Source organism: Pongo pygmaeus, chromosome 6 (genome assembly GCF_028885625.2).
Source record: "Pongo pygmaeus isolate AG05252 chromosome 6, NHGRI_mPonPyg2-v2.0_pri, whole genome shotgun sequence".
NCBI classification, from domain to species: domain Eukaryota; kingdom Metazoa; phylum Chordata; class Mammalia; order Primates; family Hominidae; genus Pongo; species Pongo pygmaeus.
Genome location: NC_072379.2, coordinates 9523066 through 9537306, shown reverse-complemented (window position 1 = coordinate 9537306; position 14241 = coordinate 9523066). Strand labels below are relative to the sequence as shown.

General features: G+C 46.3%; 1 protein-coding gene across 5 annotated transcripts in view; it reads right to left on the bottom strand.

The window, feature by feature from the left end:
* Positions 1-780: 780 nt before the first annotated feature.
* LOC129041094 (paired immunoglobulin-like type 2 receptor alpha) overlaps positions 781-14241 on the bottom strand; it is a 49826-nt gene continuing 36365 nt past the window's right edge. The window contains exons 3-7 of one of the 5 annotated variants that reach the window (XM_054496298.2): positions 11107-11325; positions 2960-2993; positions 1537-1586; positions 1265-1296; positions 781-1092 (exon numbers count right to left, since the gene is read on the bottom strand). In XM_054496298.2, the coding sequence (XP_054352273.1) occupies positions 970-1092; positions 1265-1296; positions 1537-1586; positions 2960-2993; positions 11107-11325 (458 nt within the window). In that variant the 3' untranslated portion in view covers positions 781-969. Of the gene's footprint in view, positions 1093-1264; positions 1297-1536; positions 1587-2959; positions 2994-11106; positions 11359-14241 lie in introns of all 5 variants that reach the window. The other 4 variants (XM_054496291.1, XM_054496292.1, XM_054496295.1 and 1 more) reach the window with 4 other exon arrangements.

Sequence of the window (14241 nt, the reverse complement as noted above, 5' to 3'; positions counted from 1 at the left end):
CTCTAACTGCCCCCTGTTGGCTGCTCTCCCTCCTCGCTGCTCTCCCTCCTCCGTGTCACTGTGGCGCTTCACTGCTTCTGGCGGGAGCCTGCACAATGCAGGCATCTGGGGAAGACAGTGAGACCTGAGTCCTGAGAAGACATCGAGAAGGGCAGATCTGGGTTCAAATCTGGGCTCGGCTCCTCACTAGCTACCTCCGTGGCCTGGGGAAAAGCATGCTCACCATCCTGGTTCTGCTCTTCATCTTCCAGCGAGTGCATCCTCTACCTTAAGGGTTGTGAATGATGTCAAATGAGGTGATGCTCTCATTGTCACCACAGGGAAGACTGTGATCGGATTTGAGGACAGGCTTTGGGTTTGGGCTCGCTACCAAGGTTTGGGGGCTTATGTTCCCTGGCCCAAGGAAGTCACTAAAAAAAGTACTAAAGGAAGGGTCTTGGGTGTGAGTTCTCTGTTAGAGTTCATTTTCAGTGGAAGAGACAGGAGTTGAAGGTGATGTCAGTTTTCTCCTTACATTCAGGTAAGTTTTGGGGGTACTTTTAGTTTTATGGGCCAGGGCTGGGAAGGTAAAGAGGGAGTTGGAGTAGATGGCTCTCTTTCTATCAGTTCTCTGGCTGGCCCCTGAATCATCTGTGTGGCCTTGGTTATTGTTGGAAGCTGTGGCCCTTTCTATTGGAAGCATAGTGTACTCTAAGAAGGTCATTGTGCAGTCTTATTTTTACTTGTTTCTCTCTGTACTTGAATGGATGCAGATTTTAAAAAATAGTTTTGAAGACAATCTTTTTAAATTTGTTACTTTATTGTTAATATATATTTTTAACTAGAGATGGCATCTCGCTCCATTATCAAAGCTGGCCCTGAACTCCTGGGCTCACTTGATTCTGCCTCAGGCTTCAGAGTAGCTGGGATTACAGGTGTGCGCCACTGTACCTGGCCTCACCATTCAGTCTTGAGAGGGCTGTCCATTGGTTAGGCCTTTAAGACAGAGTACAGGGTCTCGTTCTGGGGGCTCTTGAGGGGACGCTGGCTGGGAGGTGCTCTGGGTGAGGTGGAGCTGGAGAGGGCAAGGGAGGCATAGACGATGCCGTCGTCCTGGGCGAGAACCCAGAGAGAAAGGATTAGACAGTGGAGACGGAGCTGTCCCCATCTTAGCGGCAAGCCTACAGTTTGACTCTCCTGCCCACACCACACTCCCCCTCTCCCTTCCACCCCACCTTCTCCAGGCTTCTCTTTAATTCCTTCAGGCCCTGGTCTGATTGCTTACCTTGGGATTTAGCTTGGGATCTGTATTTTGTCCTAGGAATAAAAAGCAAGGTGTGCCAAGGTCAGGTGGTGTGACAGCTAGGGGAGAGAGATGGGCAGGGGGCTCTAGGAGTGAGGTTATCTGCTAGGTCAGGGCCAGGGTCACGCGAGGGCAAGGGGCAAGGAATGGAAAGAAGAAAATACTGAGAGGGGCACGGACCCAAGTAGGGGGTATTTGGGGAAACAGGAAGGGCCAGGGATAGAAACTGGGGAAGGATGGTGGTAAGAACTCACCTTCATTCCTGATATTCTCATATGGCTCCTCTGTGTTTTGGAAGGATTCCCTGTATGGGAATAAGAGGACAGGAAATATGTTAGAGGCTGGGCATTTTAAGACATGGGCTGGGTGGTGGCACCTATAATCCCAGCACTTTGGGAGACTGAGGCAGGTGGCCATTGCTTGAGCCCAGGAGTACAAGACCAGCCTGGGCAACATAGCAAGACCCCATCTCTACAATAAATACAAAAACTAGCCAGATGTAGTGGTGTGCGCCTGTGGTCACAGCTACTCAGGAGGCTGAGGTGGGAGGATCGCTTGAGCCCAGGAGTTCAAGGCTATGAGCTATGATTGCGCCACTGCACTCCAGCCTGGGTGACAGAGCGATACCCTCTCTCAAAAAAAAAAAAAAATTGAAAAAAGAGTTATGACACGTGTTAGGGGCTGGTTCTCTTTGGGGAGTGCTCTGCAACCTGTCCACCCTGCTCAGGATGGGTGTGATGGTTTTAGACTCAGAGGAGGCTGCTTGGAAGAGGAATTAGGGGCAATCTGTGTGTGGCCCAGCAGAGGTCCCTCGGTGCTCGATGAGTTGGGTTCTTCTAGAGAAGCTGCTCATATGAGAGAGGAACACGGAGAATAAAAATAGGAAAGGTCAATCCTTGCTTTCTCTCTGCTGGCGTTGCCTTGGCTAAAACTGGGAGAAGCAAACCAATTGCGTGAATTTCAGGTCTTCTGATCAGGGGCTCAGGCTGGGTGAATGGATGGAGAAGGGTAGGGGACAGGAGAAGGGCAGCTGGCAAAAGCCAGCGCAGGAGAAAGGGCAGGGGTGAGCCTTTCTTCCAGCAGGAGACCTACAGCCACGGAAAGGAGGGGCCGGAGGAAAGGAAAGAGAGGTGGGAGGGTGGAGAGGAAGAGCCCAGAAAAAGGAAAAGTGAGGCCCTAGCCTGGAGAGGGGAGCGAGGCAGAGGCTAGTGAGTCCCTCCTGAGCAAACACAGGCGGGGAGAGGAGCTGGAGGTAGAGGAAGCCTGGAGTTCCCTGCACATGCAGCAGGGGAACAGGACAGGTTGAACAGAGAGCAGGCAATATGGAAAAGCTGGAAGATCCAGGCTGAGAGGAAGCAGGTGAAGAGCAGGAAAAGCTTAGTAACACCAGGAAAGGCAGGCAGAGGGCACAGATGGGCACTCCAGAAAAGAGATTCTTGAATGTTTGTGCTGGAACCTGGAGTCCACTAGTCTAGTATTTAGGGGACAGAAAGCCCAAGGTCAAGAGCCTGGCCCCTAGAGGACAAAGGAGAACAAGGATGGGTAAGTTGGGGATGCAACAATGGCCGTGGCAGGCTGGGTTTGTGGGGTTCTTAGCAGCACATTCCCTGTTTCCCAAACCAGCCCACTGCCTGCACATGCACCCCCCAACCCACCCTGGGGAGGCCCAGCACTCACCTGGCTGGGGTTGTGGCTTTAGTCTGCTGCTGACCTGTAGGGGGACCAACAGTGAGTCAGGGTGGCACCTGGGTGATGGCAGTCTCCATCCCACCTTCTCTGCTGCGCCCTAGGCTGAGGCCCTCCTTAGAGGGACCAGAGCAGCAGAGCTGCCCCACCCAAACCCATCAGGAAGGGCCTGGGACTCAGCCGGCACCCTGAGGTCCCCACCTGTCCTCCCTGTTGTCTTCCACGTCACCTCCTGAGACCCCCTCACCCTGACCCCCGCCCTTGGTTTCTTTCTCTCTAGAGCTCTCTGCTCAACCCCAACCTGGCTCCCTCTACCACTGAGCCCTCACCCAGTCACTTCTCCCCTCCCCTTTCCTTGACATTGGCACCCCGCCCCCACTCCCTCCAGGTCCTCAGGGAGACTGCGCCTGTGCTTTCCTTCTGGGTGGCGGCTGTGTCTGCCCTCCAGCCTTGGGAGCCTCGTGCTTGGGACTCATGTTTGTGGCTGTTCAAATTCTGTTGCCACCACTAGACTTCCCCTCCCCTCTGGCTGGTCCCACCCTGAATCCTCTGCTGCCTCTCCCACTGTGCCCTGCCCCTCCCATCCCCGTGGCATCCTTGCAGTGTTTCCCAGGCACTGGGCTCCTGGTCCACAGACATCCCCTCCACCATCCAGCCTCCTCCCGGGAGGGCTCTGCGTCCACAGAGACACCCTCTGAACCCAGGCCTCGAGGTACCCCTCAACTCCGGGGACCTCCCCTTCCACTTCTACAGGACTTTTTTTTTTTTTTTTTTATGTTGAGACTGGGAACTCTGAAATATTAATTGCTAGTATCATTTCCATGCTGCAACTTTCTTTCCAGCACTCTTCTGTCCCTCTGTTTTTTCCCTCTCTTTAGGTTATGTTTTATTTTACTTATGGTAAAAAAAAAAAAAAAAAAAAAAAAAAAAAAAAAAAAAAAACAACCACTAGAATTCACTTTTAACCATGTGTACAGTTCATTAGTGTTAAGTATATTCACACTGTTGTGAAACATCTCCAGGACCTTTTCATCTTGCAAAACTGAAACGATTTTAAAGAACCCCCACTCCCTCCTCCCTGCAGCTTCTGACAGCCACCATTCTACTTTCTGTTCCTATTAATTTAATATCTCTAGGCACCACAAAAAGTGGAATCATACAATATTTGTCATTTTGTGACTGCCTTATTTCACCTAGCATGATGTCTTCCAGTTTCGTTTATACTGTAGTATATGTCAGAATTGCTTTCTTTCTCTTTTTCCTTTTTTTTTTTTTGAGACAGAGTTTCGTTCTTGTCACCCAGGCTGGAGTGCAGTGGTGTGATCTAGGCTCACTGTAACCTCTGCCTCTCGGGTTCAAGCGATTCTCCTGCCTCAGGCTCCCAAGTAGCTGAGATTACAGACGCCCGCCACCAGGCCTGGCTAATTTTGTGTTTTTAGTAGAGACAGGGTTTCACCATGTTGGTCATGCTGGTCTCGAACTCCTGACCTCAGGTGATCCACCCACCTCGGCCTCCCAAAGTGCTGGGATTACAGGTGTGAGCCACTGCGCCTGGCCCAGAATTTCTTTTAAAGACTGAATAATATTCCATTATATGTATAAACCACATTTTGTTCATCCATTCATTCGTCGACGGACATCTGGGTTGCTTCCACCTCTTGGCCGTTGAAAATAGTGTTGCTATCAACATGGGTGTATAAATATCTCTTCAAGACCTTTCTTTTCAGTTCTTTTGGGTATGTATCCAAAAGTGGGATTGCTGGATCATATGGTAGCTTTATTTATTTATTTATTTATTTATTTATTTATTTATTTATTTTGAGACGAAGTCTCACTCTGTCACCCAGGCTGGAGTGCAGTGGCACAATCTCAGCTCACTGCAACCTCTGCCTCCCAGGTTCAAGCGATTCTCCTGTGTCAGCCTCCTGAGTAGCTGGGATTACAGGCGCCCGCCACCACACCCAGCTAATTTTGTATTTTTAGTAGAGATGGTGTTTCACCATGTTGGCCAGGCTGGTCTCAAACTCCTGGCCTCAGGTGATCCGCCGTCTCAGCCTCCCAAAGCACTGGAATTTGAGGTGTAAGCCACCACTCCTGGCCTTTATTTTTAAATTTTTGAGGAAAGGCCGTGCTTTTTTTCTGTATCATTTGCACTATTTTATACCCCCCATCAACAGTGCACAAGGGCCCCAATTTCTTCACATTCTTCCCAACACTTGTCATTTACACACTTATTTATTTTTAATAGTAGCTATCCTGGCCGGGCGTGGTGGCTCACGCCTGTAATCCCAGCACTTTGGGAGGCCAAGGCGGGCGGATCATGAGGTGACGAGATCGAGACCACCCTGGCTAACACAGTGAAACCCCATCTCTATACAAAAAATTAGCCGGGCATGGTGGCGGGCACCTGTAATCCCAGCTACGGGAGGCTGAGACAGGAGAATAGCGTGAACCTGGTAGGCGGAGCTTGCGGTGAGCCAAGATCGCGCCACTGCACTCCAGCCTGGGCGACAGAGCCAGACTCCGTCTCAAAAAAAAAAAAAAAAAAAAAAAATAGTAGCTATCCTTCTGGGTATAAGGAGATAGCTCTCTCTGATGATTAGTTGGCCATTTTCATCTGCTTGTTGGCGATTTGTATACTGTCTTAGTCTATTTTGTGCTGCTAATGTATATAAGAATATCTGAGCCTGTATAATTTATAAAAAACAAATTTGTTTCTTCTGTTGGACAAGAGGTTGCTGAAAAGTAAAACAAAGCAAAACAAAAATTATTTCTCACAGTTCTGGAGGCTGGGAAGTCCAAGATCAAGTTGCCAGCATCTTGCTTTTTGCTGTGTCTTCCAGAGGGGAGGATTACTGTGTCCTCACATAGCAGAAGATCAGAAGACAGTGAACCCACTCCTGAAATCCCTTTTTATAATGGCATTAATCCGTTTGTCTGGCAGAGCCGTCATGACCTAAGCACCTCCTAAAACACACTACCTCCCAGTTGTCACACTGGGGACTAAGTTTCCAATACATGATTTGAGGAGACACATTCAGACCATAGCATATATCATCTCTGGAGAAATGTCTGTTAAAATCCACTGCCCACTTTTAAATTGGGTTGTTTTTTTGTTGTTGAATTGTAGGAGTTTTTATATATTTCAGATATTCACTGCTTATCAGATATATAATTTACAAATATTTTCCCCATTCTGTAGGTTGCCTTTTGATTCTTTTGATTGTGTCCTTTAATGAAAAAACATGTTTAAGTTTAATGTCATCCTATATGTCTATTTTTTCTTTTGTGGCTTGTGCTTTTGGTATCACAGGCAAGAAATTATTGCCAAACCCAATGTCATGAGGCTTTTTCCCTATGGTTTGGGGTCTTACATTTAGGTCTTTAATCCATTTGGAGTTAAATTTTGTATATGGTATAAGATAAGGATCCAACTTCATTCTTTGGTATGGATATTCAGTTTTCCCAATGCCATTTGTTGAAGAGATTGTCCTTTGCCCATTAAGTGCTCTTGGCACCCTTGTCAAGTCTTTTGACCATATGCTCAAGGGTTTATTTCTAGACTCTGTATTCTATTCCATTGGTATATTAATCTTTTTTTTTTTTTCCAATTCAGCTCCTTCTTCTTTTTTTTGTTTTTTGAGATAGAGTCTCACTCTGTCACCCAGGCTGGAGTGCAGTAGCACAATCTCGGCTCACTGCAACCTCCGCCTCCCAGGTTCAAGTGATTCTTGTGTCTGGCCCATGGTGTATAATTCTTTTGCCGTGCTGTTGAATTTGGTTTGCTAGTATTTTGTTGAAGATTTTTACATCAATATTCATCAGGGTTATTGGTCTGTAGTTTTTTTGTTTTGTTTTGTTTTGTTTCTTGTAGTGTCTTTGTCTGGCTTTGGTATCATGGTAATGCTGACCTCACAGAATAAGCTTGGAAGCATTCCAGCTGTCTTTTGTCATTATTCCACTGTACCTGTTCTTAGACTTCATTGAACTCTTATGCCGTGATAATCTACTTTTCTACAGATTATTCAGACTTCCTGCTGACCCCTCCGCTCTTCATTCCTGCCTTCTCACTAGCTCCTTGACCCGTGTGATCTCCTGTCTTTCTGCCACACTTAGCTGGCAAATCTCTAATCCTGGGGGTGTCTTATGGCAGAAATGCTATTTGATTACCCAATATCTATTCAATTATTCTTAGTTACAGAAAATTGATTGTATTTGGAGTGGGAGGGTTCCCCCTACAGATAGCTGTGGGATATGTGACCAAATTCTAGCCAATAAGATATAAACTGGGTCGGAGGGTGGGGATCGGCTGTGTGGAGTGGGCCGGGGGCTCTCACACGTGAAGAAGTTGTTGTTAGGTCTTTCAGGAAGACTCTTTAAAAGGGAACAGACAGTTGAGGCATAGTATTTTTTTTTTTTCCTTTCTTGCTTCCTCCCATTTTTTGCCAGGAACCCAGAAATAGTGGCTGGAATCCTTGCAGCCATCTTGGGCTATGAGGCAACCTTTGGGACAGAAGCCAGCATCAGGGCTGGTGAATCAGAAAGGTAGGAACCTGAGTGTCTAAGAACAGTGATGTGCTGTCTGCTTCCAGATCTGTTCACAAGAGGAAAAAAATAACCCAACTCTGTCTTGTTTAAGCTACTTTTACTTCTGGTCCCTGGTGGTAGCAACTGACAATGATTCCTGACTAACAGAAATCACTAAGGTCTCAAAATCTGAATGGTTGACTACTGCTGGGGAAAAATGCAGCCATGCACAACACTGCTATCATAGATTTACAGTTTCTTATCTGAGCTGAATCCTCAAACTCCACTTCCCATTTCCTCAGTGACTATGTCAAACTTTCTCTTCAATTCCCTGACCCTCTTACTCATTCTCAGGAGAAAAGTGCTGTGGTTTTTGTTCTGCAGAATTAAAAAAAAATAATCATAAGTGGTTGATTTTAATTTTTTGTTGTTGTTTGAGACAGAGTCTCGCTCTGTCACCCAGGCTGGAGTGCAGTGGTGTGATCTCAGCTCACTGCAGCGTCCACTTCCTAGGTTCAAGCGATTCTCATGCCTCAGCCTCCCAAGTAGCTGGGATTACAGGGGCACATCACCATGCACAGCTAATTTTTGTATTTCTAGTAGAGACGGGGTTTCACCATGTTGATCAGGCTGGTCTTGAACTCCTGACCTCAAGTGATTCGCCCGCCTTGGCCTCCCAAAGTGGTAGGATTACAGGCATGAGCCACTGCGCCTGGCCAGATTTTAATATTTTAATCCATGGCTTTTGGGCTTGGTCATACTGAGGAAGACTGTCTCTACTCCTTGGTTATGAAATAATCTCACATTTTCTTCTGGTACTAGGGTTATTTTTTTTCTCATTTAAATCTTTGATCCCTGTGGAATTTATTTTGGTACAAATTATGAGGTAAGGAGATAATGTTATTTTTTCTCAGATGGCTACTGAATAGTTCCAGCACCATTCATTGAATTACTCATCTTTCCCCATTGATTAGAAACCTTTTAACCAACTATATTGGTTAAACCTTTTAACCCACATATATTTGGGTCTCTTTTCATTCTGTTATACCTAGGTTTTCCTCTTTTCTTCCATTGCTTTATCTGTGTATTAATATGCCAATATTGTACCTTTTTTTCTTTTAAATGTATTCATACGATGGTGCTCCCATGAGAGCCAGTGTTCCCTGGTTTAATGCCCACTGTTTAGTCGTTCTAACTGCTGATGCTCCTGTGGCACACCCTCTGCTAGATCTATTCTAAACACAGTACATTTAATCATCAGGACAACCCCACGTAGGTAGTATCTTCACTCCCTTTGCCCATGAGGAAGGTGAGGTGCACAGCCTTTGTACCAGCAAGCCTGTTTCCCTGGCGAGGGTGTGAGGCCAGGATCTGACTGCAGGCAGCCCCAACCCCATGCTCCTCCCATCTGTGCTTTCATAGCTGATAGGGCAAATCTCCTTGCACTCTGTCACCCAGGCTGGAGTGCAGTGGTACGATCTCAGTTCATTGCAACCTCTGCCTCCCGAGCTCAAGCAATTCTCCCACCTCAGCCTCTCCAGTAGTTGGAACTACAGGTGCATACCACCACACTTGGCTAAGTTTTGTATTTTTAGTAGAGACAGGGTTTCACCACATTGGCCAGGTTGGTCTCACACTCCTGGGCTCAACTGATCCACCCAGCTTGGCCTCCCAAAGTGCTGGGATTACAGGCGTGAGCGGGAGCCATCACGCCTAGCCCATTGCAAACATTCTTGATGGTAACTTCAGATCAGGTTTGGAGGATGTTGGGGTGGAACTCATTAATGCCTCAGGCCTTGTCCTCTCTTTTGAACTGTAAATGTGTACTCTGAGTTTCCAATGGACAACTCTGCTGAGATGCCACACATGGATCTTCAGTGTAACAGATCCCAAATTAAACGAGGCATCGTTCCCCTCCAAGCGTGATCTCCTCTCTTCCCCATTGTACTTGGTGATTTCATTACAGCCTCATCCACTCAAGTGGAAACAGGGGCTTATTCCTGCTCCCTCGCCCCTACATCAATCTAACAATCAACTTATTTATTTATTGAGATAAGGTTTTGCTCTGTCAGCCAGGCTGGAGTGCGGTGGCACAATCACGGCTCACTGCAGCCTCAACTTCCCAGGCTCAAGCAGTCTTCTCACTTCAGCCTCTGGAGTAGCTGGGACCACAGGCGCACGCCACCACACCCAGCTAATTTTTGTATTTTCTGTAGATACGGGGTTTTGCAAAGTTGCCCAGGCTGGTCTTGAACTCCTTGGCTCTCCTGCCTTGGCCTCCCAAAGTGTTGAGATTACAGGAATGAGCCACCCTGCCCGGCCAACCAAGTGTCATTTATAAAAAAAATTTTTCAAATTATTTTTATATTTAGTTGGAGATAAGTTTGCTCCGTCTCCCAGGCTGGAGTGCAGTGGTGAAATCACAGCTCATTGTAACCTTAAACTCCTGGGCTCAAGCAGTCCTCACATCTCAGCCTCCCAGTAGCTGGTACCACAGGCACAGGCTACCATGCCTAGCTAATAATAATAATAATTATTATTATTATTATTATTATTTTGTAGAGACAGGGTCTCCCTGTGTTGCCCAGGTTGGTATCAAACTCCTGGGCTCAAGAAAGCCTCTTGCCTCAGCCTCCCAAAGTGCTGGGATTACAGGCGTGAGCCACTGCACCGCACCTCACCTCTTTGGTTTTATTACTTAATCTTTTCCATGATCTGGCCCTTTCCCTTTTTCCACCTCACCCCTGCACTGCACTGACCCAGCCTGGCCCACCTCTGGCCACTCCTCCACAGACTGAGGTCTCTCACGGGAGCTGAGGTCACCCTTTACTGCTTCATGCTGCCTCTGGGATCAGAGGCTCTGGGTGTGATTTCCAAGGTCCTCTCCTCTCCTCTCCTGCCTCCTCCACCAGCACTGAGCTTCCTGCAGCTCCCGGAATGGTTTCCTCCACCCACAAGGAAAGTGAATGACCTCTACACCACCCTCACCACTTGCCGCGCTAATTCTTTTTCTTCTTTGAGACTTTTGCATATATCACCTCCTCTGGGAAGTCCTCTCTGATGACCTCTCCTTCTTCCCATCCTTATTAAGTGCTACCATAGTTCTTTCTCAATGAAGCAATTAGTCCTTGAGGCAACTGAAAACCCCACACCCCTAGTTCCCTGAGAGCAGAGTCTATGGTTTATGCTTTATTCTACTTTGCTTCTCCAGTTTCAAGCCAGGTCGTGGCAGGTGGGCAGTCGGCCAGTGCCTGCTGAGCTCAGCTTACTTCTGGTCCCTTCTGCTCTCTCTCTCCTTTTCCCAGGGCGGACCCTCCCCTCTCCTCCCCAGGAACCTTCAGGGGAGGTAGATGAGTGATGACTGAGAGAGAAGAACTAGGGGGGGATCGGCTGTGTGAAAAGGGCTGTGGGCTCTCACATGTGACCCTGCCCCGCCCCACTGCAGGAGCCTCACAAATGCAGTCACCTCAGCACAGGCCACGAAGTCAGCCTCGGTGGGCTTGAGGGGAGCCAGCAGGGTCTGCATATTTCAGGAGCCCCATAGCTGCAGGTGGGCTTTGAGAAACCGCCAGACGGGAGGCTTGGGGAGAGGGCGGGTCCTGGGCACTTACCTTTCCTTCTCCTCCACCTGAGGAGGCAGATCAGTCCCAAAATCATGATTCCGAGCACAGCGACAGCCACTGCCACCCCCACAGCAGTCTCCAGACTTATGTGCCAAGAGTCTGAGCGTCGTTTGCCCTGTGTGACCCTGAGGCCGGCTGTGGTGGTTGTGCTACTGAGCCTCCAGGTGGTAGTCAAGCTGCTGGGCCTCTGGGTGGTGGTCGTGACAGCTGGGGAGAGATGAGGAATAAGCAGAACCCCCCCTGGGGGCACAGGGTGTCTGGGTTAAAGGCGTGGTGTGCTGCTTTCTAGGTTGGGGGACATTAGTGGTGAGGGAGCTCCTCTTTGAAGCCCACACAGGGAGCGGGGAACAGGGTGAAATGTTAACAGCTTTCAATGCAGACGACTCAGTTCATTTTATATTATTTTTCCTTTCTTTTTTTTCCTTTCCTTTCCTTTCCTTTCCCTTCCTTCCTCCCTCCCGCCTTCCTTCTTTCCTTCCTTCCTTCCATTTCTTCCTTCCTTTAATTTTATTTCTTCCTCCTCAAATTCAACTTAACAGGCAACTCAGTTTAAATCCGATTCTATACCAGTTATCAGCAGGGTGACCGCAGAACCCCATCTCCTCACTCACAAATAGGGATAACTAAATCACAGGATCAAAAACAGTCTATTGTTGCAAATACAGGTAACATAAAATATGTCATTTTAACCATTTCTACATGTACCGTTCAGTGGTATCAAGCATATTCACAGTGCTGTGCAACCATCACACCATCCAATTCCAGAACTCTTGCATCTTCCTCAATGGAAACTTTTTTTTTTAAGTTAAAAATTTGACATTCTGATTGTGAAAAACTCTAATATTACTTTTAATTTATAATAGGAGTTACTTCCCAAAAATGTTAATCACAGCTGAATTGAAAGAGTCTTTGGGAAATGTGGCAATGTTGTTTATATAAGTATACCACATTATAAGTCTACTGGAGATCCAAAGGGATTTGCGTGTGTGGAATTTGAAACAAAAGAACAAGCAGCAAAAGCAACTGAGGTAGGTCCAGATCCTGAAGTCAGAACAGGGAAGAGGAAGAGAAGCAGCTCTGAAGATGCAGAATCCCTAGCTCCCCGATCAAAAGTAAAGGAAATTATTCAGAAAGACATCATTAAGGAAGCTTCAGAAGCTTCCAAGGAAAATAGAGGTAAAACTACAAGGTTTTAATTAGATTAAATTAAGCTTCTGTTTCACTCATTTCACAGCCCCACGTCTTAACGGAGTGCTTTTTTATTTATTTCAAGATATAGAAATCTCTACTGAAGAGGAAAAGGATACTGGAGATCTAAAAGATAGCTCTCTCTTGAAAACAAAAAGGAAACATAAGAAAAAACATAAAGAGAGACATAAAATGGGAGAAGTTATACCATTAAGAGTACTATCAAAGTAAGTCTGTGGTTTAAATTCTGTCATTGGCTTAACGATCCACCTCAATGGAAACATTTTACGTGTTACACAACTCCTCATTCCTGTGTCCCCACCCTTCTACCCCTCTACTTTCTGTCTCCATGAGTTTGACTACTCTAAGTACTTCATATTAGCTGAATCATACAGTGTGTTTTTACAGGATTGTCTTTTTTTTTTTTTTTTTTTTTTTTGGAGACGGAGGCTCGCTCTGTCACCCAGGCTGGATGGACTGCAGTGGTGCAGCCTCGGTTCACTGCAACCTCCGCCTCCCAGGTTCAAGTGATTCTCCTACCTCAGCCTCCCGAGTAGCTAGGATCACAGGCACATGCCACCACGCCCAGCTAATTTTTGTATTTTTTTTCTTTTTTTAGTAGAAACGGGGTTTCACCATGTTGGCCAGGCTAGTCTCCAACTCCTGACTTCAGGTGATCTGCCCGCCTCAGCTTCCTAAAGTGTTGGGATTATAGGTGTGAGCCACTGTGCCAAGCCAGGATTGTCTTAATAAGTGAGAACACACATCTGTAAAAAACCTACTGTATATTGAAAATATGTTTTTAAGGTCACATTAATATATATTGACCTTCACGTCCTACAAACAAGTTACACCTTCTTTATAGATGTTTCATGCACCCTTAAAAAATTGACATAGTACTCAGCCACAGGACAAAAAAATCAGGCTCCTTAATGTCTTCAAGTTAGTATGAACTAAAATCTTCATCCACGCTTAAGAGAAAGTAATAAAAGTGTAAATGCAATGTCTTGATTGGGAATTTAAAAATGTTTTAATTACTTAAAGGAAAACATGTATAACAACATACTGTTTAGAAAATAAAAACTAGAGTAATACATATTTTAAAAAAGAACCCTGGAGTATGACTAAAGCAACACTCTAAGCTAAATTCATAGTATGAAATGCTTTTATTACTTAAAATGGGAAGAAATTTTTAAAACAAATAAAATATTCAATTTCCAAAGAAAAAAACCCCAAACAGAGAGGAGCCAGCTGTAAGGAAACTCAGAGGAAGAAAGTAATGAAAAGTTACGTAGGAATAAATTTATTAGGGAACAGATAGCCACAGGCAAAATAAATGCAGAAACTGGTTATTTAAAGGAGCAACAAGAAGATAGACAAGACTAGCAAACCTAATGACAACAAAAGCCAGCTGCAATCATGAGTGGGTATATGCTCAATTATAGGTTGTTAAATGTTAAAATATCTGTGAAATGGGTGTCTTTTGGGTTTTTTGGACACAGGGTCTTGCTCTGTTGCCCAAGCTGGAGTGCGCAATCATACCTCACTGCAGCCTCCACCTCCTGGGCTCAAGTGATCCTCCCACCTCAACCTCCTGATTAGCTGAGACTACAAGCATGAACCTCTGAGCCAGGCCTGGGTGATATTTTTAAAAATTGATTTAAGAACTAGTATACCTTGGGGCCAGGCACAGTGGCTCATGCCTGTAATCCCAGCACTTTGAGAAGCTGAGGTGGGCAGATCACCTGAGGTCAGGAGTTTGAGACCAGCCTGGCCAACATGGTGAAAGCCGATCTCTACTAAAAATACAAAAATTAGCTGGGTGTGGTGGCGTGTGCCTGTAATCCCAGCTACTTGGGAGGCTGAGGCAGGATAATCACTTGAACCTGGGAGGCGGAGGTTGCAGTGAGCCAAGATCACGCTACTGTACCCCAG